General features: G+C 41.6%; 1 protein-coding gene across 1 annotated transcript in view; it reads right to left on the bottom strand.

Moving 5' to 3' along the window:
- Positions 1-24,919, bottom strand: part of LOC139937748 (macrophage mannose receptor 1-like) — a 30,085-nt gene extending 5,166 nt beyond the window's left edge. Inside the window, exons 1-18 of the mRNA XM_071933040.1 lie at positions 24,785-24,919; positions 20,848-20,868; positions 19,090-19,236; positions 17,455-17,606; positions 16,974-17,085; positions 15,914-16,191; positions 14,831-14,999; positions 10,434-10,563; positions 8,711-8,859; positions 7,888-8,067; positions 7,396-7,416; positions 6,013-6,200; positions 5,338-5,402; positions 3,699-3,799; positions 2,621-2,884; positions 1,505-1,671; positions 892-997; positions 213-340 (exon numbers count right to left, since the gene is read on the bottom strand). Coding sequence (XP_071789141.1) covers positions 213-340; positions 892-997; positions 1,505-1,671; positions 2,621-2,884; positions 3,699-3,799; positions 5,338-5,402; positions 6,013-6,200; positions 7,396-7,416; positions 7,888-8,067; positions 8,711-8,859; positions 10,434-10,563; positions 14,831-14,999; positions 15,914-16,191; positions 16,974-17,085; positions 17,455-17,606; positions 19,090-19,236; positions 20,848-20,868; positions 24,785-24,833 — 2,427 coding nt within the window. The 5' untranslated portion in view covers positions 24,834-24,919. The remainder of the gene's footprint in view (positions 1-212; positions 341-891; positions 998-1,504; positions 1,672-2,620; positions 2,885-3,698; positions 3,800-5,337; positions 5,403-6,012; positions 6,201-7,395; positions 7,417-7,887; positions 8,068-8,710; positions 8,860-10,433; positions 10,564-14,830; positions 15,000-15,913; positions 16,192-16,973; positions 17,086-17,454; positions 17,607-19,089; positions 19,237-20,847; positions 20,869-24,784) is intronic.
- Positions 24,920-25,567: the final 648 nt, after the last annotated feature.

Genomic DNA, 25,567 nt, shown 5'->3' with positions numbered 1-25,567 from the left:
TGAATAAATAAATACTACCCGCTACGGTAGATAAATACATAAAGGTTGATGGTTAAACAAGGCAATTATGGTTAAGTTCCTGGCTAAAGTGTCATGACCGGATTCCACGCCAATACTCTGCTGCTGGCAACACCAGAGCTTGGGTCCGTGGAACTAGAACGCTCGGCTACAGCACGCCACTATACAAGTAATACGTAAGTAATACACATTACCTGTCTAGCATCGTCAAACGACATCATAGAGGTCTCTGCATTCAAACAGGTATCAAAATAGGAGGTGAATTTGGAGTTGGGACAACTGCCTGGAGGAACTGGTGCAGGAGTGTTGGGGTTGCTTGGATCTGGAAGGTAAAAAAAGAGAGAAAATTTAATATCCTCCTAGTGACTTTTATCTTGTCATTGACGACAAATGGATGCAAAACGGTCTCTTAAAGGCACTTAATACTATTGATAATTACTTACAATAATTATTAGCGTTAAACATTACTTTGTAATGAGTAATGGAGAGATGTTGATAGTATAACTTATTCTGAGAAACGGCTCCCTCTGAAGAAACATAGTTTTTGAGAAAGAAGTAATTTTCCACGAATTTGATTTTGAGACCTCAGAATTAGATTTTGAGGTCTTGAAATGGAGCATCTGAAAGCACACAACTTCGAGTGACAAGGGTGTTTTTCCTTTCATTATTATCTCGCACCTCCAACAACCAATTGAGATCAAATGTTCACAGGTTCATCATTTTATGCATATGTTGAGATACATCAAGTGAGAAGACTGGTCTTTGACAATATTGCCAATAGTGTCCAGTGTCTGTAATTTCTTTGGGATAAATAACAAACTTAAAACACAATACAACGAAAAGTACGACAAGACACTCCCACATCCGCCTTACCTACTGGTGCCTGGCAGAGGTAAGCTCTTTCAATACTGCACTGTACGTCATTCCATAAACCGGCAGATTCAGCAGCGTTCATCATGACCACGCATGTATTGGAGTCCTAAATAAAACAAAATCATCCAAGGTATTAATAAGTGATTGTCTCTCGGTGAAATAGATGGATTGCAATAAGCGTCAACAACCGCTATATTTGATGAAAAGTGCACACATGAAAGGCTATCATTGGCTAAGAGTTGTGCGCAGCCGGTACAACACGATTGTACCTTTCTATTGTTTATAGAATGTGGTTTTGCTTTTGAAGGACCGATGAATTTGTTGTATAGATGTAGATGGATTGCAAAACACGTCATCAATCGCCATCTTTGATGTTGAACAATGGAAAATGGAAAAACTTCTGCCCTGGCTGTGCAAGCAAACAATGCCTGGTTATGTGAGGTACGCCAGCCCGCAACCCAAAATTCCGCTTCTAGCAGAGTCTTTCTCGAAGGCTAACGGAAAGCAGAACCATGAAATTGGGCCCAGGGCTTGAGTGAGTCCAATGCTCTTAACAACTCAGCCATGGTGCGCAATAATAATCATTGATTTAAACAACCATTAGAAATCTTACAGGGTCGTCGATCGGCTGCAAGCTGTCCGGAGCACCTTCCATCCACTGAGTGAAGTCTAATGGAGTCTCGTCGGTCCAATGGTACTGGTAGTGGATACCGATGCTGTTCAACCCAATCCACATGTCCATCTCACGCTCCAAAACTTTGATGATTGAGGTCAAGATGGCTGGTCAAGAGAAAAAAAAAAAAAACCAATCACTTAAGAGGTTTGGGTACTTTTGGTAAGAAACATACTGAATATTGGTTTCAAATGATTTTTATTTTTATTTTTGGGGAACAGGGACAAATATACTATCTGGCCTGAAATTTCACCGAGACCACGAAGGCAATGGCTCCGCTTCCCTTGTCTTGGCCTTGGTGCCCATTCAAAAGTTTGCCATAGACTTTAAGGTTTGCCAATGGAAGTGCCCTTTGCCACATGAAAATGGCCTTGCCCTGTTCAAAGCTGAACTGCCAGGCCTGGACTAGGCAGGATTCAGACCAGTGACCGCTGCATCTGCAGGCAAGTGCTCTACTAACTGAGCTAATAACACTATGTTGGAGATCTGATTATTAGTCAATTCATCGGACGCTTGTCCAGGACCCTCATGTCACACGAGACAATTTACAGGCAACCAATAGACCGATCCATTACGCCCCACCTCCTTACCAGTTGACCAATCACAGCCGCGAAACCCAATCACCAGTAGTGCAAAGATCACCAAATGGTTCAAATGGTGATCAGATTATGCGGTTGTGATTGGTCAATGATAATTGGGCCTGGCTTAATGGATCGGTGTATTCCTGGCAACCCCCAAGATGAGAATCCATTCATATTTGGATGTCCACGTATTATTCTTGGGAATTGTAAGATAGTGTGTGAAAAATGATTCATGTGCTACAAAAGTTGTCCTGTAGCATAACAATGCAGTTGGTTGCCCCCACAGTTGACCGTAAGGCAAAAATCGCCGCTAACCTGAGAGATACGCTTGCTGTAAGCACAGAATTCCCTGCTGTTGTAAGCGCCGATTCTGTGCTTACGGTAAGCAGAGCCATGAAATTGGGTCCTGCAGTTGAACTTGCTACCTCTGGAGCGTGCCTTTGACGAAGGCTTAACTGTTAACGCCACAACGCACCTTGTTCACCATAATTAGAAATAGTAGCGAGAGTTCCTCCACTCTGCTTCTGGCAATCATCCCTGGCGTCGATCCAATTTTTTCGCTCGCCGTCTTCAACACCTTTGAGAATGAAACACTTGGAGCCTAGTTTGAAGTAGTCTTTGGGGCAGTTCCCCGTGGTCGGAAGTCCAGGAAGGGGATCGATAACGGTGACTGCCTTGTTCTCTCTCTTGCAAATGAAGGGAAGGATGTTTCCACATGCTGATGTTCCCCACTGTCCCTCTGTTAAGTCAAATCGAAACACAAGTCAAGACTTGCAATAGTAATACAGCATTTATATGGTGCCACTTCCTGCAAAACATTCCAAGAAACCGGTCTTTTAAAATAAGATATAATATTTATGAGAGATCGCCTTATATCACAATCTCGGAAGGCTGAAACAGGGTTACCCTCTTAACAAGGATGTATAGGCATGCTAGCATGGGTATCATGGGAAGTGTCGTGGCCGGGCAGTTAAAGGAACACGTTGCCTTGGATCGGACGAGTTGGTCAAAACAAAAGCGTTTGTAACCGTTTTTTATAAAATGCATATGGTTGGAAAGATGTTTTAAAAGTAGAATACAATGATCCACACAAGTTTGCTTCGAAATTGCGTGGTTTTCCTTGTACTGTGCGAACTAACATGGTCGGCCATTTATGGGAGTCAAAACTTTGACCCCCATAAATGGCCGACGTGTTAGTCGACGAGGTAAAAGGAAAAACCACACAATTTCGAGGCATGTTTGTGTGGATAATTGTATTCTACTTTTACAACATCTTTCTACCCATATGCATTTTATAAAAAACGGTTACAAACGCTTTTCAAAGCCCCAGTCGTGACACTTGTGTCCTTCAACCATTGAAGGCAGAGATGTTTCCTGTGGATGATTTTGCTTAGTGCACTACATATTTGGCAGCACAGGCTGTATACTCCCCAGGGAGCTGAGATGGCTCAGTGATCAGGGTAATAATGTTGGAAGCTCTTTGAGACATTGTGAATAAAGCGCTTTATAAAAACCAAATATTGTTATACTATTATTACTTGAATGACCCCTACCTTTCCAAACAAGCAAATCCGTACACTGTTCCTCTCCCTTCAAATCCCCCGGCCCTTCTTCCGGAAAGTTCTTATAATCACCAGTGTATCCATCACTCCACCTGTGGGGAAGAGAAGAACAAAGTACAGTCACGTTCATTAAAGAAAGAGGCTAAAATAACACATTCATTTCCTCTGGCAACTCACACCTGGTATCTCCAAGTAATTCCTTTTCCAAACAGTGGGTTTAATCGGACCATGCAGAGACCAGTTGGGCTGCTGACTGCCACTGGCAGAAATCAGGCCAAAAATGAATTTGGTCAATACACTGTATCAGTATAGGATAATAGTGCGCTATTCGTGGGTTTGAATGGCCTGAGGGTGAAGCCTGAGGGCCATTTGTACCCACAAATGGCGCGTTCACCAAGGCATTATGCGACTTAACCCAAACCTGTGACTTCATGCTATTGTTAAATTACTCCATTATTTTGCGTGAATGGTGCGATAATGTTTAATTTTTAAGTCAATTGTTTGTATGTATTACGCAATGTGGACAGTTTGATCGTACCAATCGCGCCATTCGTTCAAAATAATGGAGCGATTTAACAACAGCATGATGTCACAGGTGAGGCTTAATCAAGAAGTATACCACAAGGGAAACTGACTGGGCAATACTCAATGTTTGGGTTGAACAAAGACCAGTTTAACGGAACAGGATTTGAACCTATTTGAAACTATGATGGAGCTACCTAGTTTGTCAATGTTTTGGATCGGGATGCCAGTCAGAAAGCCCATACAATATGTAACCGCCGTGCAGCCAGGGATGACGCCCAAGGTTATGATACAACTGAAGCAGCAGAACAGGGATCACCTTCATTAAAGGACATGCAACTTTTTATTTGGGAATCTGGCTAGTTAATTTTAACTAAATTTTTGGAAGAAGAATAGACAAAGTTACTAAAATGGGATTGGAACCTGTGACTTGTGGATTAACCACTTCACACTGGATGACATATTTTGGATGATGTTTTTGATTTTTTTTTCTTTTCTGACGGACGGACGTTTGCCGCGAGGGAATAACGGCTGACCTTTTCACACTTTTTTTCATCGCTTTACCCCCTGGTCTGTCTCCTGGTCTTCCCCCTGTCTGCGCTGGCAAATGGGCATTCCCCGAGGAATAGCCATCCCTGCTCTGGAGTAGGGGTAAGCGGTAGAACCTCCAAGGCCCAATTTCATGGCTCTGCTTACCGTAGGCACAGAATCTGCGCTTATGGAAGCAGGGAACTCTGTGCTTACGGCAAGCGTATTTCACGTGTTAGCGACGTACTTTGGCTTCTGCGCACTCTACGTCTCTAGGTATTCTACGTTTACAAGGCTAGCGCAAAAATTCGGCACTTACAGGTAAGCGGAGAATCGTGATCATAAGCACAGAATTCGGCAGTAAGCAGAGCCATGAAATTGGGCCCAGGTATTCTTGAAATGTGCAAACCCCTTGGAATAGGAACATAGTGTGAAAATGCACGACGGTACCTGTGTGGTGGAAAAAGTACAGGGGCCTCTCTGGGGGTTTTACTCCACAGGGATAAGCGAATATAGTATGAAAAGGGTTTATTTGTCGTCATCTTCTTTAACAATTATTTTTACTCGAGGCAACACTCACATAAACTGTCCAGATTGCTCCTTTTCTCTCAGACCAATCCAATAGCTCTGGGTTAAGCCGTAGGCCTGTAGTACAAGAAATTAACATTCAGTTAATTAAAGGTACATTATTCCTTTAAAGGCACTGGACACTGTTGTTAATTACTCAAAATAATTGTTAGCAAATGGAGAGCTGTTGATAGTATAAAACATTGTGAGAAACAGCTCCCTCAGAAGTAAAGTAGTTTTCGAGAAAGAAGTAATTTTCCACTAAAATATTTGAATTTGATTTTGAGACCTCAAGTATTAGATTTTGTGGTCCTGGGCTCAAGCATCTGAAAGCACACAACATCGTGTGGGAACGTGTGGGAACTCGCAACTTCGACTACCAATTTAGTTCAAATTTCTACAGGTTTTTTATTTTGTGCATATGTTGAGATACACCGATTGAGAAGAATGGTCTTTGACAATGACCTATAGTGTCCAGTGTCCAGGCAAGAGAATAATGAAAGAAAAACACCCTTGTTGCACAAATTTGTGTATTTTCAGATGCCTAATAAAAGGCTTGAGGCATTAAAAGTGTTTTAATTTACCTTGACGTCTCGGTAAAACTATCAAGTCCAGGCCTCGGCACGGGTTGAAAACTAGTTGAAAACCTCTTCACCACACATTGATTCCCTTAATCAAACATACTTACCAGCTTGCTGACTAAGCTCTGCTCCTCGTCATTTTGGATCGACACCAGGTGAGCACCTTTGGACCTACATGCGTTCTCTGCTTCATTCCAGGTGGCACGCCTGGGAGAGACGAGCGCCATACTAGGAAGGTAGCAATAGTTGCCCTCAGCTACTAGTTGATTCTCTCTGTCACCGACGCATTGTGTTGCTGAATTGGAGACATGGATTTATAGGACATGGATTATAAATCGACCCAGGGTGTAAATTAAGAAAATTAAGAAAACAATAATATTTGTCACTTATACTGCATCGGTATCCATCTTTGCGACACAATCCAATACAATACAAATACAACAAAAACTTTATTTTTTATTTTCCTGCATTGGAAATTCCTTTTTGGATTTGTTTTGCTCGAAAAACATATGCCAACGTAGGTAGTACGTGTAAATACTTTGTCCTAGGTAGGGCACATACCTCTTTGATTGCGAAACAAGATCTTACATGCATTTAACATAACTGAATACGGTTATTTTATCTGTATCTGGATCCTTATCAATAAGAAAACTCTCTAATAATCACTAGTTCTTATACGGTGCATTTTACAATCATGTATCAGTGGGCTTTTTATTAGTGTCCTGGGCCCAATTTCACGGCTCTGCTTACTGCCGAATTCTGCGCTTACGATCACAAATCCCCGCTTACGTGCAAGCGCCGAATTCCTGCGCTAGCCTTGTAAATGTAGAATGCCTAGTAGCCCGGAGTACGTACGCGCAGACGCCAAAATTCTGCGCTAACCCGTGAAATACACTTGCCATAAGTGCAGCATTCCCTGCTTCCGTAAGCGCCGATTCTGTGCTTACGGTAAGCAGAGCCATGAAATTGGGCCCTGGTCATTGGGCCAATGTCAACACTCCTTAAATTTTTCTCAGCTCCCTGGGGAGCATACAGTCCAGCCCTGTAGTGTCATGTCACTCCAAAGGCTTTTTTTAAACACAACATCACTGATGACATGCAATAAGAAATCGCAAGAAAAAAGAAATGGCCGATCTCAATTAATTGTTGTACAATGTTTCCAGTTTTCTAAGGCACTGTTTTGAAAAGTAAAAAAGGAAATCAACTGATCAGCTGAAATGTTGCAAGTACCTGTTTATCCACTGGGTGAAGAGACGCACTTTTAGTGAAGTAATTTACTTCAAAAGGCACCCGTCACAAATCAACAACAGTAAATATATCACTTTGGTTGGTAACATGTTACTCATGAATTAGCTCAATATACAGTTCATTTTATTTTGCATTTTACTCATGAACTGGCTCAATACAGTTCATTTTATTTTGCAGTTTGAGTTAAATTTATTCAATCATGAAATAAAACTAAAAAAGCGTTTCAAATAAAAAATACTTACATTTGTAACTTCCCCCAGATTCTGAAACAAAGGAACAAAATTGGAAGAACAAAATTGTAAAAACACTGCAACTTAAATTTTGACACTGCTAGCAAACCAGGTTTTGAAGCAAAACATTCATGCTCACCCTAGATAGTATTGTTTTCAGAACTTTAGAGTAATCATTTTCCATATTTTCTTGAGAATAAATCCCAGTGCTAATTATTAGAACCTTTGTTGTCATCATTATCATTTTGTTTGTACAATAAGTACATAGCCCTTTGAGACAACTCTTGCAAGTATCTTTTATTATCAAATTCTATTTTAAAATTAATAACAACATAATCAAGCATAGTGCCAAAAGAGACAAAATAAAAACCAAACACAAAATATAAAAATACGTCAAGAAAAACTGATGAAAACAAAATATTCAAGCAAATTAATACAAAGCCATCACATGTTTTTTTCCACAGGGACCCAAAACAGGGACTTGCAAAAAATCACCTTACTCACGTTTTCTCAGTTTACAAGCATACTGATACTTAGTATAGCATGCATCATCTTTCCACGCTCCCCCAGAGGCCGTGGACATAGCGGCGCAGAATTCCAGAGCGCCCTCTCTGTTCCCGTCTGGCTCTCCTCTGGTCCAGAAGGCGTAGTTGAACACGGATTCATCGACCCAACCAAATGTTCCTGCAAGGCAAAGACGACAATATCAAAAATAATAAGACAGGCATTTGTATAGCACTCTAACTAACCAAGGAAAGTACCACAGCACTCTCCATGCAATTAAAAACAAACAAAGATAAATAGACAGATTTAAACAAATCAATTGAACAAGTGACCTTTTAGAGAATAGACCGATCGAAATTACGTAAGCCTCTCAAATGCCATTCTGCACAAGTCTGTTACGCGCGCCAAGCATACACGAACGCATGACAGACTTTATTTTTTTGCCTATTGGTGGCGCAAAAGGGGTTGTGATTGGTCAATACGCAATGGGGCTGAGCTCAATGGATCGGTCTAATCTTGAAGATTGCTAGTGAGCTAGAGTGAAAGATGCTGTATGGAAAAATGTTTAAGAGTTAGGGGGCAGCAGCATGGAAGCTTTTTTCCCCAAGTAGTGGCGCATGTTTTAGGGATAGACCCTTAACTTGGGAGAAAAAAGAAAGAAAAAAACACATTTATGAATGAGAATAAAAGATTAGTGACTCGTTCTTAAATGGCTGTTTAAAACCTTACATGGTCGGGCCTTCATCACACGGCCACGACCCTACCTATTTTTAACCGCCGTTTAAGAACGCGTTGCCGCTCTTTTATTCCCTTTATGAATTACCCCAATCCCCTGCTGTATTCTGCTGTCTCGTCAGCCCAATCCACATGTAGTTGTCACTTCCTGATGGATGTCTAGAGTTTGAAAGAACAAACTGGTTCTCCGAATCTGAAGAGATGCTCACAAGGGAAGCACCATGTTCCTGCATACAACTGAGGAGTTAATAAAAAAAAGTTTTAAAAAAGCCACACATAAGAGAATAGAGAAATACACATACGTTAACTTAAGCCCGGTTCATACTTCCTGCGAATGCTGATGAGAAGCGAATTTTGACGTCACAAATTCACAGCGAATATTTGCAACAGTTGACTTGAGCTCACCTCCTGCGAAAACAGCCATATGACGTCAAAATTTGTTACCATTTGCCTCCACAGGAAGTATGAACCGGGCCTAAAATCACAACCTGCGACAACACAAAGTGACTTAAGCAAGAAAAGCCCGGCCAAAACATAACACATGCCCTGCCAATATTGTGCTCTCATTGGCTGAAACATCTTATTTGTGACCAATCAACACACTTTCCCCACTAAGCAATGCTGATTGGTTGCTGGCCCGGTCCTGCATCCACCAAACCAATATAAATATAACATTTTTAGTAATGAATCAAAGGGTGCCTCATAAGTGAATTAAGCCACTGTATATATGATTTGAAGTCCCCCGAACAACCGATAAATTTACTCCGCGGTAGTAGAATACAGAAAGACAGTTCTCTACAACAAACTGTACTTGGCAAGTAAATCACTGTAGCTAGCAAGCCTGAGGGAAACTGTAAACAGTGCTTGCTATGTGAACCAAGCAGACTGAGCAACTAAGGAGCATCACTTAATATATTCTAGAACTACATTTTTTAATCATTAGAAGCTACTTCAGAATTGCTTAAGTTGATTTCACTTCTGCTTAGTGTCTTTGAACCCTCTGCTTCTGGCTGAAACCAAAGTCACAATTACCTTGTGATGGGTTTGCGAGTTGTTTGCGACGGGTTTCTAGGCATTTTTGGCATGGGTCCCGCTGGACTTATTGCGGCTGTCAGGTGATTTGGGGGAATAAGACGGGCATCAAGTTACTTTCTAAACTTGATGCAGCAATTCGCATCACAAAGTGATTGCCAATAAATGGAATGATGCCTGGCAGATGTGAAAATTTGGTCATCGAAGTTGCAAGAGAAAAATGAAAGAAAAAAAAACACCAATGTTGCACAAAATAATTTGTGTGCTTTCGGATGCATAATTTAAGCTGAAGTTTTTTATTATTCAAGTGAGAATTTACCTCTTTCTCAAAAACTACGTTACTGTAGTGTCCACGAGTGCGCCGTTTCTCACAATGTTTTATACTATCAACACCTCTTCAATGCTTATACCAAGTAATTTTATGCTTACAATTATTTTTAGTAATTTCCTATAGTGGCCTGTGCCTTTAAACCATTGAGTTATAGATAAGAACTGGAGGGCGCACTGGCCTTTATGCGCGACCAGTCATGCGCACAGACAGCCATTTTGTAAGTTGACAAAACAGGCATCGCACAGCGTGTGTTTGTATGGCCATTTTGTAAGTAGACAAAACAGAATGGCGTCTAGCGTTCAATAAACACAAACTCCAACGTGTGTTTCAAATTCAACGGGCGTACATAATGGTGCGCGCGTCTCCTTGCAGTGCCGTCGCATTTGTGGAAGAAGCATCACCAGTGCGCCCACTAGTTCTTATATATAACTCTATGCTTTAAACTTACTTGAAGTTGGCTTCACCCCACTGGGCTTCAGTACTGGGGAATAAGTAGCAGTAGGAGCCAAAGGATACCCAACTAGCATCAGTAGGACATGGGGAATCAATGTCAGGGGGTGAAGTTGGAACTAGAAGAGCTACAAGAATAATGGTGGAAAACAAAAGTGAAATGTTGACAGTATTCATGAGTTGCTCGAGTACACACCCCCAACCCACGACCCCTTCAATATTGTACCTTTATTTTGTTCTGCGAATCTCAGGAACACTTTCATTATTTCCTTTTTTTGTTTTGCTTTATTTTGAAGTTCGTTGGTTTGATTGCTTGAGTGATGAGGTGTCTGTTTTTTGTTTGGTTTATTTATTTATTTATTTTTTATTGACTTATTTATCATTATTTTTTTTTTTCTATTTGGGAGGGGGGTGGGTACTTCTGTGTTAAAGTATGGGAACATTAAGGGTGGATGTCCTCTGCTACATATCAACCATGGTACAACAGTCCAATTAGCTTCCCTGGGTCGACCCCGATGTGGCATATTTAATTTTTTCCAGGACGAACGTGGGCACATAATTACCCCACAATCGTCCTGGAGAAGAAAAGAAATACGCCACATCGGGGGCGACCCAGGGAAGCTCATCGAACACACCCAGTATTAGACCATGGCTATTCCTAGTTGCGAGATAATAAAAAAACTTGCTTTCAGATTCTTGATTTCAAGACCTCAAATTCTAAATCTGAGGTGTCGAAATCACATTTGTTGAAAATAACTTCTTTTTTAAAAACTGCATTACTTCAGAAGGAGCCGTTTCTCACAACGTTTTATACTATAGACAGCTCTCCATTGCTTGTTACCAAGTAAGGTTTTGTGCTAATAATTATTAAGGGTTAGGAATGACCGGGATGGTGAGGGGGATTGAGCCACTCCTCAACCATAAAAAGTCCCATGTGGTCAGCGTCTGACATAGCCTCTTCACGTGCCGACCCCTGTTGCGAACTGTGGGCAGGGGTGTGCAGGCGTGTTTCTGGCGCCTTAAAACCAGACAGCTCCGGGCAGGTGGGGCTCGTCAGCCATGTGAGGCAATCCACCTAGGAGAAGGCACTCTGATTCCAAACCCGGGCAGGAGGGGCTCGTTAGCCATGGGAGGCAATCCACCTAGGAGAAGGCACTCTGATTCCAAACCCGGGCAGGAGGGCCTCGTTAGCCATGGGAGGCAATCCACCTAGGAGAAGGCACTCTGATTCCAAACCCGGACAGGAGGGGCTCGTTAGCCATGGAAGGCAGTTCACCTAGGAGAAGAAAACTCTGATGTAAAACACCCCTCACACAGGGATTCATCTAGTGCATACCAGGAGGAGTTGCGCCCCCTGGCATTAATCAGCAACTGAAAGATGATGGCAAAACATAACACAAATCCTATACTTCCAGCAGCGGGAGTCTGCAGGAGCAAAGTGGATGGCGGAGGTGTGGGCCAACTTAGGCAGAATGACGATATCATCCCAAACTCGAGAGGAAGGATGGTGTCTGATCAACACGCTGAGCCAAACACAAGACTAATGAGAAGCAAGAAGACTATTTTAGTCTCAACCTTCAATGTCAGGACAATTAGAGAGGAATGTAGACAAGAGGAGCTTGTTTCTTGCATGATCAAGCAAGGAATAGATATAATTGGCATTCAGGAGCATAGGATAGTTCACAACGACCCTTTAAGATTCATCAAGGTGCTTGGGCAATCTCTGGTTACATCATCAGCCTGGAGAAACGAAGCACAAGCATCTACTGGTGGAGTGGGCTTACTAGTCAGTCAGAAGGCAATGAAGTCCTTGATAGGAGTACAGACAGTGACAAACAGAATCCTAATAGCACACTTCCAGGGCAATCCTGTGACAACAGGTATTGTAGTGTATGCACCTACAAACTCCAGCACCCTAGAGGGAAGTGAACAGTTTTATCTGCAACTGAGAACTGCAGTTAGCAGTGTTCCGGCTCATAACTTTTTGATGATTCTTGGAGACCTCAATGCAAGACTTGGCAGAGACGAGTTTCAACACTCTTTTCATGATCTGACCACTAGGAATGGTGAGCTGCTGATAGAGTTCATGCAGGAAAAGCAGCTTATTGCCAGCAACACTATGTTTCGGAAATCTGAGGGGAAATACTGGACATACCTGAGTCCCAATCGCAACAAGTACCAGATTGACTTTATCCTTGCCAGGAAGAAGTGGAGGAACAGTGTCATGAATACTGAGGCCTATAGCACATTCTCCAGTGTAGGATTAGACCATAGAATTGTCACTGCAAAGTTCCGTCTGAGTTTGAGAGCCCCTAGGAGGCATCACAGGATGCAGATCAAGTATGACTGGTATGCCCTTGCAAACAACAGGGCTCTTCAGGAGCAATATACTGTAGAGGTGAAAAACAGATTCCAACTTCTTCCGGATGAATGCCCAACAGAGAGATATGCAAGGTTCATTGAGGCAAATAGGGGTGCAGCTGAATCCTGTGTACCAGTCAAGCGGAAGAAGAAGAAGGTCCAATTCTATGATCACCCCAAGATAGAAGAAGCCAGGCAAGAGGTTGAGGATGCATACAAGACACATGTAGATGCAACTACTGAAGGCAGTGGGGAGGCTATACAGAGAGCTAAAGAAAAGCTGTTCAACACATACAAGAAGTTAAAGGAGGTAACATTTTTAGCAAGATTTTACAAGTAGAGGATGCTAGCAAAGAACAGCAGTACAGTGAGGCCTGGGCCATAATCAACGAAGTGTCAGGCAGACGAGCGACCAATGCAGGTCAAGTGGAGGGAGCATCGCCAGCAGGCAGGGTGCATACCTGGTACAATCACTTTAGCCAGCTCCTGGGAAACCCTCCACAAGTGCTGGATGAAGAACATGAGATCTCTTCAGTGTTTGAAAGCCTACCTATTGATGATGCCTCTTTCACCATGAACGAGTATAGGAGGGCGAAGCTTTCTATAAGACTTGGTAAAAGCGGTGGACTGGATGGGATACCAGCTGAGGTAATAAAACTCTGCGACCTCGATGAGATCATTCTCTGAATCCACATCTAAGAATCAACCAGAACGGTTTCAGGCAGAAAAGATCAACAGTAGCACAGATCCTTGCCCTAAGGAGGATAATCAAAGGGGTAAAATCCAACAACCTACCAGCCGTGATGACCTTCATTGATTTTAAGAAGGCTTTTGATTCAGTGCATCGTGGCAAGATGATTAATATCCTGAGGGCATATGGTATACCCGCTAAGCTTGTGGATGCAATCAGCGATAGTTACAACAACACCAGAGCAAAGGTATATCACCAGATGGAGAAACAGACGAGTTCCCAATATCAGCAGGGGTGTTACAGGGTGATACTCTGGCACCATATCTCTTCATTGTGGTGCTAGACTAGCACTCAGACGGGCAATTGATGGGCGAGAGGAGGAGCTTGGCTTCACCATTGACAGGAGGAGGAGCAGACGAGTGGCTCCAGTCACGATCACAGACCTTGATTTTGCAGATGACATCGTTCTGATATCTGATGAGATTGAGCAGGCTCAACTGATTCTGCAAAGAACAGAGACCGAATGTGCCAGAGTGGGGCTATTTCTCAACACCAGGAAGACAAAGTACATGATATTTAACAGCAACACTACCACCCCCTTAAAGACAACCGTCAGTTCCGAGCTGAACCAGTTAGCAGATTTCAAATATTTGGGCTCGTGGGTTAATGACACCGAGAAAGATGTGAAGTGTCGTATCGCTCTTGCCTGGAAGGCACTCGACTCCATGAAGAACATTATGGTTAAGTCGGATGTCCCAGTCCCTGAAGGTGAAGTTCTTTACTGCCACTGTGGAATCAGTACTGCTTTATGGATGTGAGTCCTGGACACTAGCCAGTCGTCTAGAGAAGAGACTGGACGGCTGCTATACGAGAATGCTTCGCTCTGTTAAACAGATTCATTGGGAGAGGCATGTCACAAACCTGGAGCTCTACGGTGGGCTACCGAGAGTTAGCACCAAGATTAGGGCAAGAAGGCTGAGACTAGCAGGTCACTGTCTCAGACATGATGAGCTGGCAGCGAGCAAGCTTGTGCTTTGGGCCCCTACTCAAGGTCACTGTTCCCAAGGTAGACCACAAACCACCTATGTGGACACCTTGTGCCGGGACTCTGGACTGCGTCGGGAAGAGCTACGTACAGCAATGGAGGACCAACGTGTTTGGAGGGCCATCATCCGATGCTCCGCATCGACTGAATGAATGAATGAATGAATTACCAATAGTGTCAGAACACTACTCCAAGAGAGACATTCACATTGAGTTACCACAAACCTCTCTAATCATTCTTCAACCATGCAAAGTTTCAAATCCGACTTAATGATTTACTTATCGATGTGCTAACTTACGTGGGAAGTCGTATCTGCAAACATACGCTGCCTTGTCAAGGCAGGTGGTGTCTTCCCAAAAGCCCTCTTTGTTTTCCTTGACACATCCTTCTCCCGTCCCGCCACTAGGCTCATCAGGGCCCCAGTTGGTGTACACTACTGGGTAGCCACTTTGCCATTCGAAAGCACCCTAGAAAGATTACAGCATTATTATTACGTTAAAGTAATGGAATAGAAGAGTGGCGAAAAGGTTTTAAAATGTGGTTAAAACCAGCAGGGTCACAGCCGGATTAAGGCCAAGTCGCACAGGCCCCATTAACAAGAACAATAATGATAAAGATGCAGCCCCGCGATTGGTTGAACTGCTCCACGCAGAATACGCCCACGCTTATTCAACCAATCAAGGGTGGAATTTTTTTCGTTCTCGTTTTCGTTCTCGTTATCGGGGCCAGTGTGTGACTGGGCCTTTACCTTTATCCTAGTCCCATTTGGGTCCAACCCACTTTGTATATTTGGCCCGAGCACTAGGCTGCGCCGAGTAAATCAGTCTGGTACCAACAACTTGTAACAATTGATAGTAATGCTGTTGTGAAGGGAGCCAGACAAGGGCTGTTTCGTTTTAGATAATTTGAAAAGTTAACTCTCAAAAATCATTTGATTTCCCCAAATTGCATATGACGCTCAACAGGTGTACATACGCGCGCAGACTAATAGGTTTTATATACAGTACAGTATGTATTGCTGCTTTATGCATAAATTAGCGGTCACATAAGCTTGCATACCAGGCATATGCTTAAATACTCCTCACCCTGTGAATATTGCACATTTAAAAATGGCCATGAGGTATCCTCTTAACCAAACATCCAATAAATCTACTCAGCGGTAGTAGAATAAAGAAAGTTATCTTATGAACAAACTCTACCTAAGTAGATACACACATGGTGTTACCACAAACCAAATATATATTGATACCTCACCCTGCTATGCCTCAAATCATATATATCCAACTGTGTATGGTTATCGAACACCTAAAAATCTTCATGTAAAAACAACACCCACACACTAAAAATTTATTTGTAAAAGATTTTATACAAAATCACTTACCTCTGATCCTTTCTTGAAACCAATCCATGCAGAGTCAACATTCTTAGCATACATCATGACGTTCAACAACGCCGAGTCATATCCATCGACGAGGGTCGCTAGGCTCACATCCAAATCGGATGAACCAGCATATTTGTTACAATCTAACTGCGCTTCGTCGAATGTCTTGGAATCCAAATCCGTCTCTCCGAACACACCGAAGCATGACGTCCCGTACGCCGCAAAGTTAGCCAGGCACTGCACACCTGGTTGGGGAAAGTTGGTGTCTGAATCCGGATCTTAAAAGATGAAGAAAAAGACGGAAAATAACGTATTGGCAGCAGTCGAAGTCCAAGTTCAAGATAACAATAATAATAATAATAATATTAATAATAATAATAATAACAGCATTCGTAAAGCGCGCTTTATCTGTGTGACATTCAAAGGTGTAGGTCAAGAACACAAAGAAAATTTCACTTGATATGTTTAAAGGCTATTCACTGAAGAAATGGGTTTTGACTTTTGAGATAACGTTGGAGACATGAGAGGTCTTGTCCTTGAGATGTTGAGGCAGATGGCCCTTTCACACTTGACATTCTAACCCCTGGAAATTCCTGGGCTGAAGCTCTTAACAAGCAAATAGCACCCTTAGCTTGGGGTAGGGTTGGGCAAGATAAACCATGGAATAGTATACATATCCCTTTTCACATTACAGGGGCAATACCCAGCATATAAAACCCCAGGAACTGTACAACTATGAACATTTCCCAGCACGTTTTTAAGAGTGAATATGTCTTTTCATCTTTTACATAACCACCTTACTATAATTCTGATACCACCATTATTGTTTCACCAAGTGCTGTGGCGCAATTTGCTGCCGACTGGACCAGGAACACCAGGGCAAACCCCTTCTCATTTTGATAAGTGCACTGGGTTCTTTTACATGCGTTACATAACTAATGTGACCAACGGCTTAACGTCCAATCGGAAGGATGAAGCAAAGGTGAAGTGTCTTGCTTAAGGACTCAAGTGTCACGGCTGGGGATTAGTAGCCACTATTATTATTATTAACTAGACCTACCTAGAGGCATACTGCAGATGAACAAGTGGGATTCCGAGCAGGGTACATCATACCAGCGACCAGGTAACTGATAGTTGCTATTATCCAAGACTACACAAAATTCCTTGTTTGTCTGGAGAGGAAAAAGAAAAACGGTAACCAGCAAATCCAATAACACTTCAAACATAAGAAGAACTTCATTTTGCAAAGGTCGTGGGTTCAAATCCCACCCGAGTAATATGCCAGTGGTTTTGTTTCGATCCCAAGACAGATACAATAATAGTCAGCCTAGAGAGTCACTGTATTTCCATCAAGAATGGCAAATCCATGCATCCACGTTTAAGGAGGTGACAGTAGAGGTACCTACTACATAATCCCTGGCCTAAACATTCACAAATTGACACCACAGAAGGCGTTCTTTGGCGACATAACTGTTTTGATTTTCAACCCACTTTTTTTCAAAATTAAAATGAGAAATTTAAAGAAAAAAATGTTATATTACCAGGTAAACGTTGCCATCAGGTTCGTTAACGGCCCATCGCTGGTATGAATAAATCTCTCCATTTGGATACTGGAATGAGGGATTTTCCGGCGTTTTACGGAGACCGATGTAAACATCCCCACTGACGCCTTTTATCAAGCTCACGATAACAGCTGTATTGAAAGTTATATAGGATTTGAGGCATTGCATGGTGATGTATCAATGTATATTTGGTTTGTGGTAACACCATGTGTGTATCTACTTGCCAGATTGAGTTGTTCTTAGGGAACTGTCTTGCTTTATTCTACTGCCGCGGAGTAGATAAACGGAGGTTCGGGAGACTTCTCAGTTCTGAAAAAAACTGTCCTGCTTTTTTAACCATTACCAGGGCAGATGGTATAGAAATTAAACTGGACTACTACTTTAGCTTATAGGATCGTAATTAACTGTACTGCCGCGGAGTCAGTTCTGAATTGGTCTCAACGTTTCGACTAGCTTGCTCTAGTCATCGTCAGGAGACCGAAAGTTATTGGAGAAAGGAAACATTTTCAGGGGTGAGAGTCATTCCTAATGAAAAAATCTGAAACTTGGATAAAAATTCAAAGATATGTTGAAATGATGCCATTTCTACCGCTTGGTAACCCCTGGGGTTATAGATTCCAAGGAGCTTTTGGAAAAAGTATCCAAGGCACCAGAAAAGTAGACAAACGAGCAGGATTTCTTTATTTGTGTAAACAAATGTTGTCTGATTTTCTTCACCAGGCCGACATAAAAAGTCTGAATTCAGCCAAAAGACTGAACAATCTCATCCCTGCTTTTTATGCATGTTAATATTGTAAATGAAAAACATTGGAAAAAAAACCACAAACTCTTCAGAATTGTACTGGGAACCTTCCTCAATTGAAGAAACAAAAACCAATTTGAGTTTATTTAAGATCCTTGCTGCCTCAATACTCCAAAATCAACCAATATGAGTTTATGTTGGATCACTCACTTCAAAATAAACCAATATGAATTTTTATCTTCCAGTACGCGCTAATCCGCCAATCAGATGCTCGAATCGGAGTGTGATATAAGATGATAACCTACTCCCAGTTTTTATATTACACTCAGATCTGCGTATTGTGAGTGTGAATGTATCACGCTCAGCATACGATCTGTGCAAAATTTACATTCTAAACTTTGAGCGTGCAAAACCCCAAAACAAAAACATAACCTTACCTCATTGACTTAATGAGGCTGGAGGATAAATTCATTTACCCCACTCGCGCTCGTTGAACACGGAAAAAATATAGCGCGTCCCGTTAAGTTGGGTACGGGACGCAGAAGCGCTATATTTTTCCGTGTTCCATCCATTGCTAGTATGATAACTTATAATGTTGGATCAGTGATGTTGCTCAGCACTCCTAGCAATGGACCGATCCGGCCTGTCAATCAAACTGTGCACGTTCACCCATTTGACCAATCACAGCAATGATTGTGGTCGAACAAACTCGGTCATGTGTGCGCGTAAATTTGGCACGCGCGGCAGAATCATGCAGAATGTCATTTGGAGTGCTCGTACACGTGTCTTGCTCCATTAACATTGTGCAGCCCAGCATGATCTATTGCCTCAATCCTCCTGCAACACCAAGCAAATATCTGACAAAGTCTTACCTTGTGTGATGTAGTCATTAACCACTGCAAGTGTAGCTCTGGCATCATTAGCCTTACATTGTGCATTAGCCGCTGTCCATACTGCAGGGGTATCCGTCACAAGCTGGAAACACTTGTCTCCGATGTGGTACCATGATGCGGGACAGCCTAAACAACAGCAACATATTTAAAGTTAACTTTTTAAAGGATTTGGGTACTTTTTGTAACACAAAACACAATGTCCATAGATTTACATTAAACTTACAATATTAGTTGCTGAGGTGCTGCAAGTTTTGAGTCATGAAAATATGTTTTTACATGCTATGTACAAACAATTTTCGTCTCATGATCACTGAGACAAAAATTGTTTTCATTAGATTGTTTTACTCATTTCTCAAAAACCACAGCACCTCAGCTTGCAAGTAACATTTTCAGGTAAGCTTTCTACTATCATTATCTTCAAACTGTGTAAGTTTAATGTAAATCAGTGGAGATTGTGTCTTTTTGTCCTACAAAAAGTACCCAGACTCTTTAAGGGTTGTGTACCTTTTGTAGATGAAGTTTTAGGCCATATGAGTCCCTATACCCACTGTGGATGAAGATTTATGTTATATAATTTACCTAAAGAAGCTTCAGCTTCATTAGTCTTCAAGTATTTTGAGAAAGAGTGAAAATCACACATTAATGCTTTTCAGGAGAGACAATGTAAATCCAAAAATATTTGTCATGCCAGTAGCACCTTTAGCACCTCCGCAACTTATGTTTTAAGGGAAGCTTTCTAATCATTACTTTTAAACCATGTAAGTTTAACGTAAATCTTTGGGCGTTTGTGTTTTGTGTCAAACAAAAAGTACCCAAACCTTTTCATTCAAACACAGACATGTTTCAAGGCAAGACTACCAAGCCTCTCACAGGCACATTTTAAAGTGTTTGCATGGTGGAAATACAATAAACAGAGATGCAACCAGGTGTTGAAAGGTGACGTTTTGGACACTTAAGGCCCGGTCCCACTGCAGCGACGCAAAGAGAACGCGTTCTATTGGTTGAATTGCTCCACGCAGAATACGTACACGCTCATTCAACCAATAGAATAGCATTCTCTTGGCGTCGTTCTCGTTATCGTTCTCATTATCGCTACAGTGGGACCGGGCCTTTAACCACCCCACCTCGCAGACCTGCCAACATTGGTATCCCAAAAATAAGGACAAACATGGACAGATTTTTTTTTTTGCGGGGGGGAGGTGAACATACGGAATCTGTTTACTTTACCATTTTGGGGGTCAAACAAACGTTGGGTCGCAAACAAATATTTAACAAAAAAATTCCGTTTTGGGTCTTGATGATACTTTTTTTCGCCAACAACCATCTGTTATATAAAAAACATCTTTTGCAATAAAATGTTTGTGGTTTAAGGATCGGTCAGCAACGCACATTGGGAAAGCATATAGAAAGGTTTGGGAAAGCATAGTAGAAAGGTTTGGGATAGCACCATATAAACTCTAAATGAGTTGGGGTGATTCTCAGCTTTCTCCAGAAGACGATCAGAGCATATTGATCGGAACGTCGAGTTGAAACCAACAGGTCTTTTCAGAACCACCCCAACTCATTTACAGATTATCATTACATGGTGTTACCCCAAACTTTTCTATAGTGTGAGATGAGTTACAAGTGAATCCAGAGTTCTTTAACAGACTTCTGTAAAATAATAAAACAAATTCATATAACTACTTGAAATTAAATTTAAGAAAAACTGTAAAAACCAAGAGTTGCAAATCTTACCTAAACCAAGTACAGATGGAACTGCAAAACAAAAACAAACAAAACATGAGATTAGTATGTTTTTATTTTAAAAGTGGGGATGTCAAATTTAATGTCAAATTTATTGTAAACAACTGAACATAGCCCCAGTTACTGGGTCTACCCTTTTTGTTTGCACCCCCCCTCCCCCGCCCACCCCCATGCTGAAAACCCGAGATCTTCCCCTGTTTACTCAACCACTCTGTTCTAACTGAACTAGCTGCCCTTCAGTAGGATTTGAAACTTTGCATGGTGGAAATACGATTTCCATATAGCTGCCCTTCCTTCTTGGTGCAGGCAAAAAAGGGGAGGTTTTTTTTTTTTTACTTGAATACTTCGGCACCTTGCAAACTCAGCACCTTGCAAACTCCTAGACCCAGTGACTGGGGCGCTAGATTCCTTTTTTTTTAAATTTAGACATTATCGGTCATCTAGTGACCCATAATGTCAAAACTTCGAAAAAAGGAATCTACCTAACTAAGCGTCCCAGTCACTGGATGATCTAGCAAACTCCGGACCCACTCGGCACCAATTATGTCGGATGTTATGTCAGACAACTCGTCGGACGGAACAACTCAACCGTTCGGACAACTCAACCGTTCGGACAACTCAAGCGTTGAGACAACTCAACTTAGAGACAACTCGACGGATGGCCAAGACAAGTTGAAGTTGACGGTTGAACGGTCGAACTCCGCTACTGACATGTGATTTTTACACAAATTTTCTGTAAAAGTGTAAGTACCTTACCCTATAATTATAAAGCTAACCTCTAACTAAACCTCGGCCTAAACCTAACCCTATACACCATAACCCAGCCGTCAAGGTGTGCGAAGGACGAGTTGTCTGATTCCTTAACACCAAGTTGAACGGTAAATGTAAGTGCCGAGTTTGCAAGGTGCCGAGTTTGCAGAGGTGCCGAGTTTGCAAGCAAGGTGCCGAACCGAAGTTACCTACCCTCCAGCTCCACCATTGTCCACTTCAGTCAAGTGGAGTTCTGGTTTGAATGGTTTGAAATACCTGTTTAACAATATAAAACCCATCTTCTCCTGCCTTTGCTTGCGTTCAGCCGAGTCCTGCAACTTTCTTGCGATTTGCAAACTGCTAAAACCATGGGTAGACTAAAACTAAAAACTACCCCTTCCGCTCCATCATTCTTGTTCACTGTGTAGTTTTGTGTGTGCTCGCTTCGCTCGGCCGGCCGCAAGTTCGTTGAAATTTCGCGGGTCCAGTTGCTGGGACGTCTGGTTTTCAGACATGTGCGTGTTTTTTGTGTTTTCTTTACCGGCGCTTTGCTATAAAAAAGTTACGCAACGCAAAATGTTTCAATCTCCCATGACGCCGGGAGACGATAGCCAAACGCCTCCCCTGCGCCGGTCTCTCGGTGAAGGGTTGAACAGGTTGACAACCGCTTAAACAAAAATGAACGAATTGTCCCTTTTTTACTGCTTTACTTTTCAGTTTTGAGAAAAGAAAAGCATACAAAAAAGGGAACTTAAGGTACATGTTTGGTAATCACTCAAAACAAATAATCATAATGGAGAGCTGTTGATAGTATAAAACACGAGGAACGGCTCCCTCTGAAGTAATGTAGATTTTGAGAAAGAGGTAAAAAAGACTTCTGGCAAGAAGTCTTTTATTCCCGTCTGAAAGCACACAAATTCGTTCAACAAGGGTGTTTTTTCTTTCATAATTTTCTCGCAACTTCAATGACCAATATATTGAGCCCAAATTTATTTTCACACGCTTGTTATTTTATGCTTATGTTGGAATACACCATGTGAGTAGACTGGTCTTTCCCTTGAAATCACTGATGAGCAATAATGGGCAATACAATGTCAAGACCAAGATTAAAAGAATATTATGGCATAATTCGGTCACTAGATATCACCGTAATTATATCGAGGAAAATCCATACGTGAACTTCCAATTTCAGCGATGCACTTACGCTGGGTGTGTGAGCATGCTATGTTGAAATTTACTGCACAAAATGATGACGTCATCCACAATTTGCCCCAGCCGCATAATATAGGCATAAGCATGCATTTTGTTTCTTCTGTACATGATCAAAGTTGCTATAGTACTGCTTTTGAATGTGGGAAATTTTGTTTTCTAAATCGATTAAAAAAATAATAAGGACATTTTGACGACGGCAATAGAAAAAAATTGTATCCCTTATTCTGCACCTTTTTTATACTTCCCTAATGTGATGTCACGGGTAACGTAGCCTCGCATTGTCATTGTTTTTCTTTCTTCGTCGACACACATTTTGTTGGATAATTATTCTATTTAAACGAGGTTGCCGCCTAAACTTTAACCCGGTGTACACCCATTTAAACGAGCGCTAGACCTACACCAGGCTCCTGGCACAGCCAGCAGTTTCGTTCTTAAATTCTCCCTTTGGCAATGGTCCACAACCAGGGGCCGAGGTTGCAAGTTCATCTCGTAACGAGATAACTTAACCGTGTGTGTAAACACACTGTACCATGCCGTCCCACTGCCCTTCAGTTTATGGGGCGTTTTGATGTTTATAATTATTACTTGTTAGATACTGTCTCTAGCTTGTGTAAAGTGATTAGCACTTGAACTTGGAACTGCCCCATTACTGACTGGTGCATGAAACAAAGCTTATTTGTACCCCTTAAAGTTGCTAACAGTCCGAATCTTCTTTTTTTAGTATAGGGGAGTTGTCTTTTGGGGCTCTGGCGAAGGGGCGGTTGGGAGCCCCCCCCCCCCCCCCCCCAACACTAGGAATCCTACGGCTAACCGCGGAACATTGCAATGGTTAAGAAATTAAAGTATTGTTGTCTAGTTAAATCAGAATTTCTTGATTGTGCATTTCATAGTCAAAGACCCGTTTTTGTATGAGAGCGATTGCTGTTGCCAGCTTAGTATTATTTTATATCATCCCCTTATTATATTTTGACGGGACCATCTAAACACACAAACAAGTGGCAGTGCACTTGGTACGCACTTGGTACAACATAATAAAATGTTGTCCACCGGGACAGTTTACCATGGACTATAATACTTATGGGTACTTTTGGTTCATTGTAAGGAAATGTTTCTTTAAACGCTTTATAGAGACGAAGAACTTAGAAATAACAATTTGCCAAGACTTCAGGTCGAGGTCATGTCTTCAAAACTAATACTCAGCTTGATTGTTTCGATTATCTCGGGCACAAAGGGAGACCAGACGTCTCTGAACTCAGAGGAACACTAAGACAATTGCGAATTACAGCCCGCAAGCTTCGTCTTGCTTCCAGGCTTCATTGTTTTAACAATGAATTATTCCTCCTCCAAGTTTGATGGGGGAAAGGGTTTATTTATGCATATTTAGGCTATAGGGTTTTCGTTATTTTTTTTTCAATGTGGCTCAAAAATGTCTATATGGGTACGTTTTCAACTTCACTGGAACCCGATCGTCTGATTGATACTAATGACTTATATGGGCAGAGCATTGATGCAGATTCGTCAACCTTCCTTTCGCGTATATGAAAACAAACTTCAAGTTTTGCAAAGTCTTTAACGATATGTTGGTAATAATTGGTCAATAAGGCCTACCACTCACTTTTTGTAAAATAGCGATTCAACTTACTTATTCTTTTTAAATCTCATTATTGTAATGTTTTGAAGTAGGCCTGTTTATCAGAAATACTCACAAGACAAGTGAAAGAAAACATAAAAAACCCATTCATGTTTATACGTAAATTGTTTTTTTCATTGTATTTTTGTTTCTTATATATTCCGCTTTTTCTAACAGCTTAACCTTTTTTAATCAAAGTCCCGTATTTCACCCATGAATAAGTTCGTAATTGGCCCCAGTATTTTGGGTGGACGCGACTTGGTCTTATTTTGACCAAAGCATATACTGCATAAATGAAATTATCCAAGAAACTTATTTTATATATTAAAAACTTACCTGTTGCCGTAAGGGCTAGGACACCCAGCAAGCAGTGGAGGAGAGCCATTGTCTTACCCTGTCCTTATTTGAAATGGTGCAGCAGACAATGGATGGATAAATGGCCTCGACTTTGGTTTTATTCTACATTCACGCCCAGAATCTTTGTACCATCACATCCCAGCCAAGATCTAGGGTAACTAATTAACCAGAGACTGCCATTAATATCAGTCAAATCTGAAGATAGCATTTTGTAGTTGTTGTTGCCGTTTTTACAAAATCTGAATTCGGACTTTGAAAATGTCAGTACAGTAGCTTAATTGAGATATGAAGTACCGATTTGGGCAAAATGGTAAATATTCATTGTGAACAATGGATAAGAGGAACTTGAGCTTTGTACGAAAGATACTCCCAAACTCAACCGGAAAAAAAAGTTTCACACTAACGCGGTATAGCCTTACTATTATTAAACCAAAACTAATGTTTGTAAATGGAAGCGTAACATTTATGTACTCTTTCCTGCACCGATTTCAAACGCATTACTATAAGCAGCACCCAAGTTCACTGTAACCAAAAATATCTAAAACCCAACTTGCAAAATTTTGCACATCAGAAACGTAAAATGCTTATACATGTTCAAAATAAAACATATTATGTGGATGTGCAAGTTCAAAAACCACACCAGACCACGCACTACCTGTGCAATTGTGCACGTCATTTCAACCTACTGTTTCAGCTTGTGCTAACAATAGCCTATTTGCAGTGGAAAACAATTCAAACTTTTTGGACAAAGAAGGGGTCAGG

This window comes from Asterias amurensis, chromosome 5, assembly GCF_032118995.1.
Source record: "Asterias amurensis chromosome 5, ASM3211899v1".
Classification (NCBI taxonomy): domain Eukaryota; kingdom Metazoa; phylum Echinodermata; class Asteroidea; order Forcipulatida; family Asteriidae; genus Asterias; species Asterias amurensis.
This window is presented reverse-complemented; position numbering and strand designations above follow the sequence as displayed.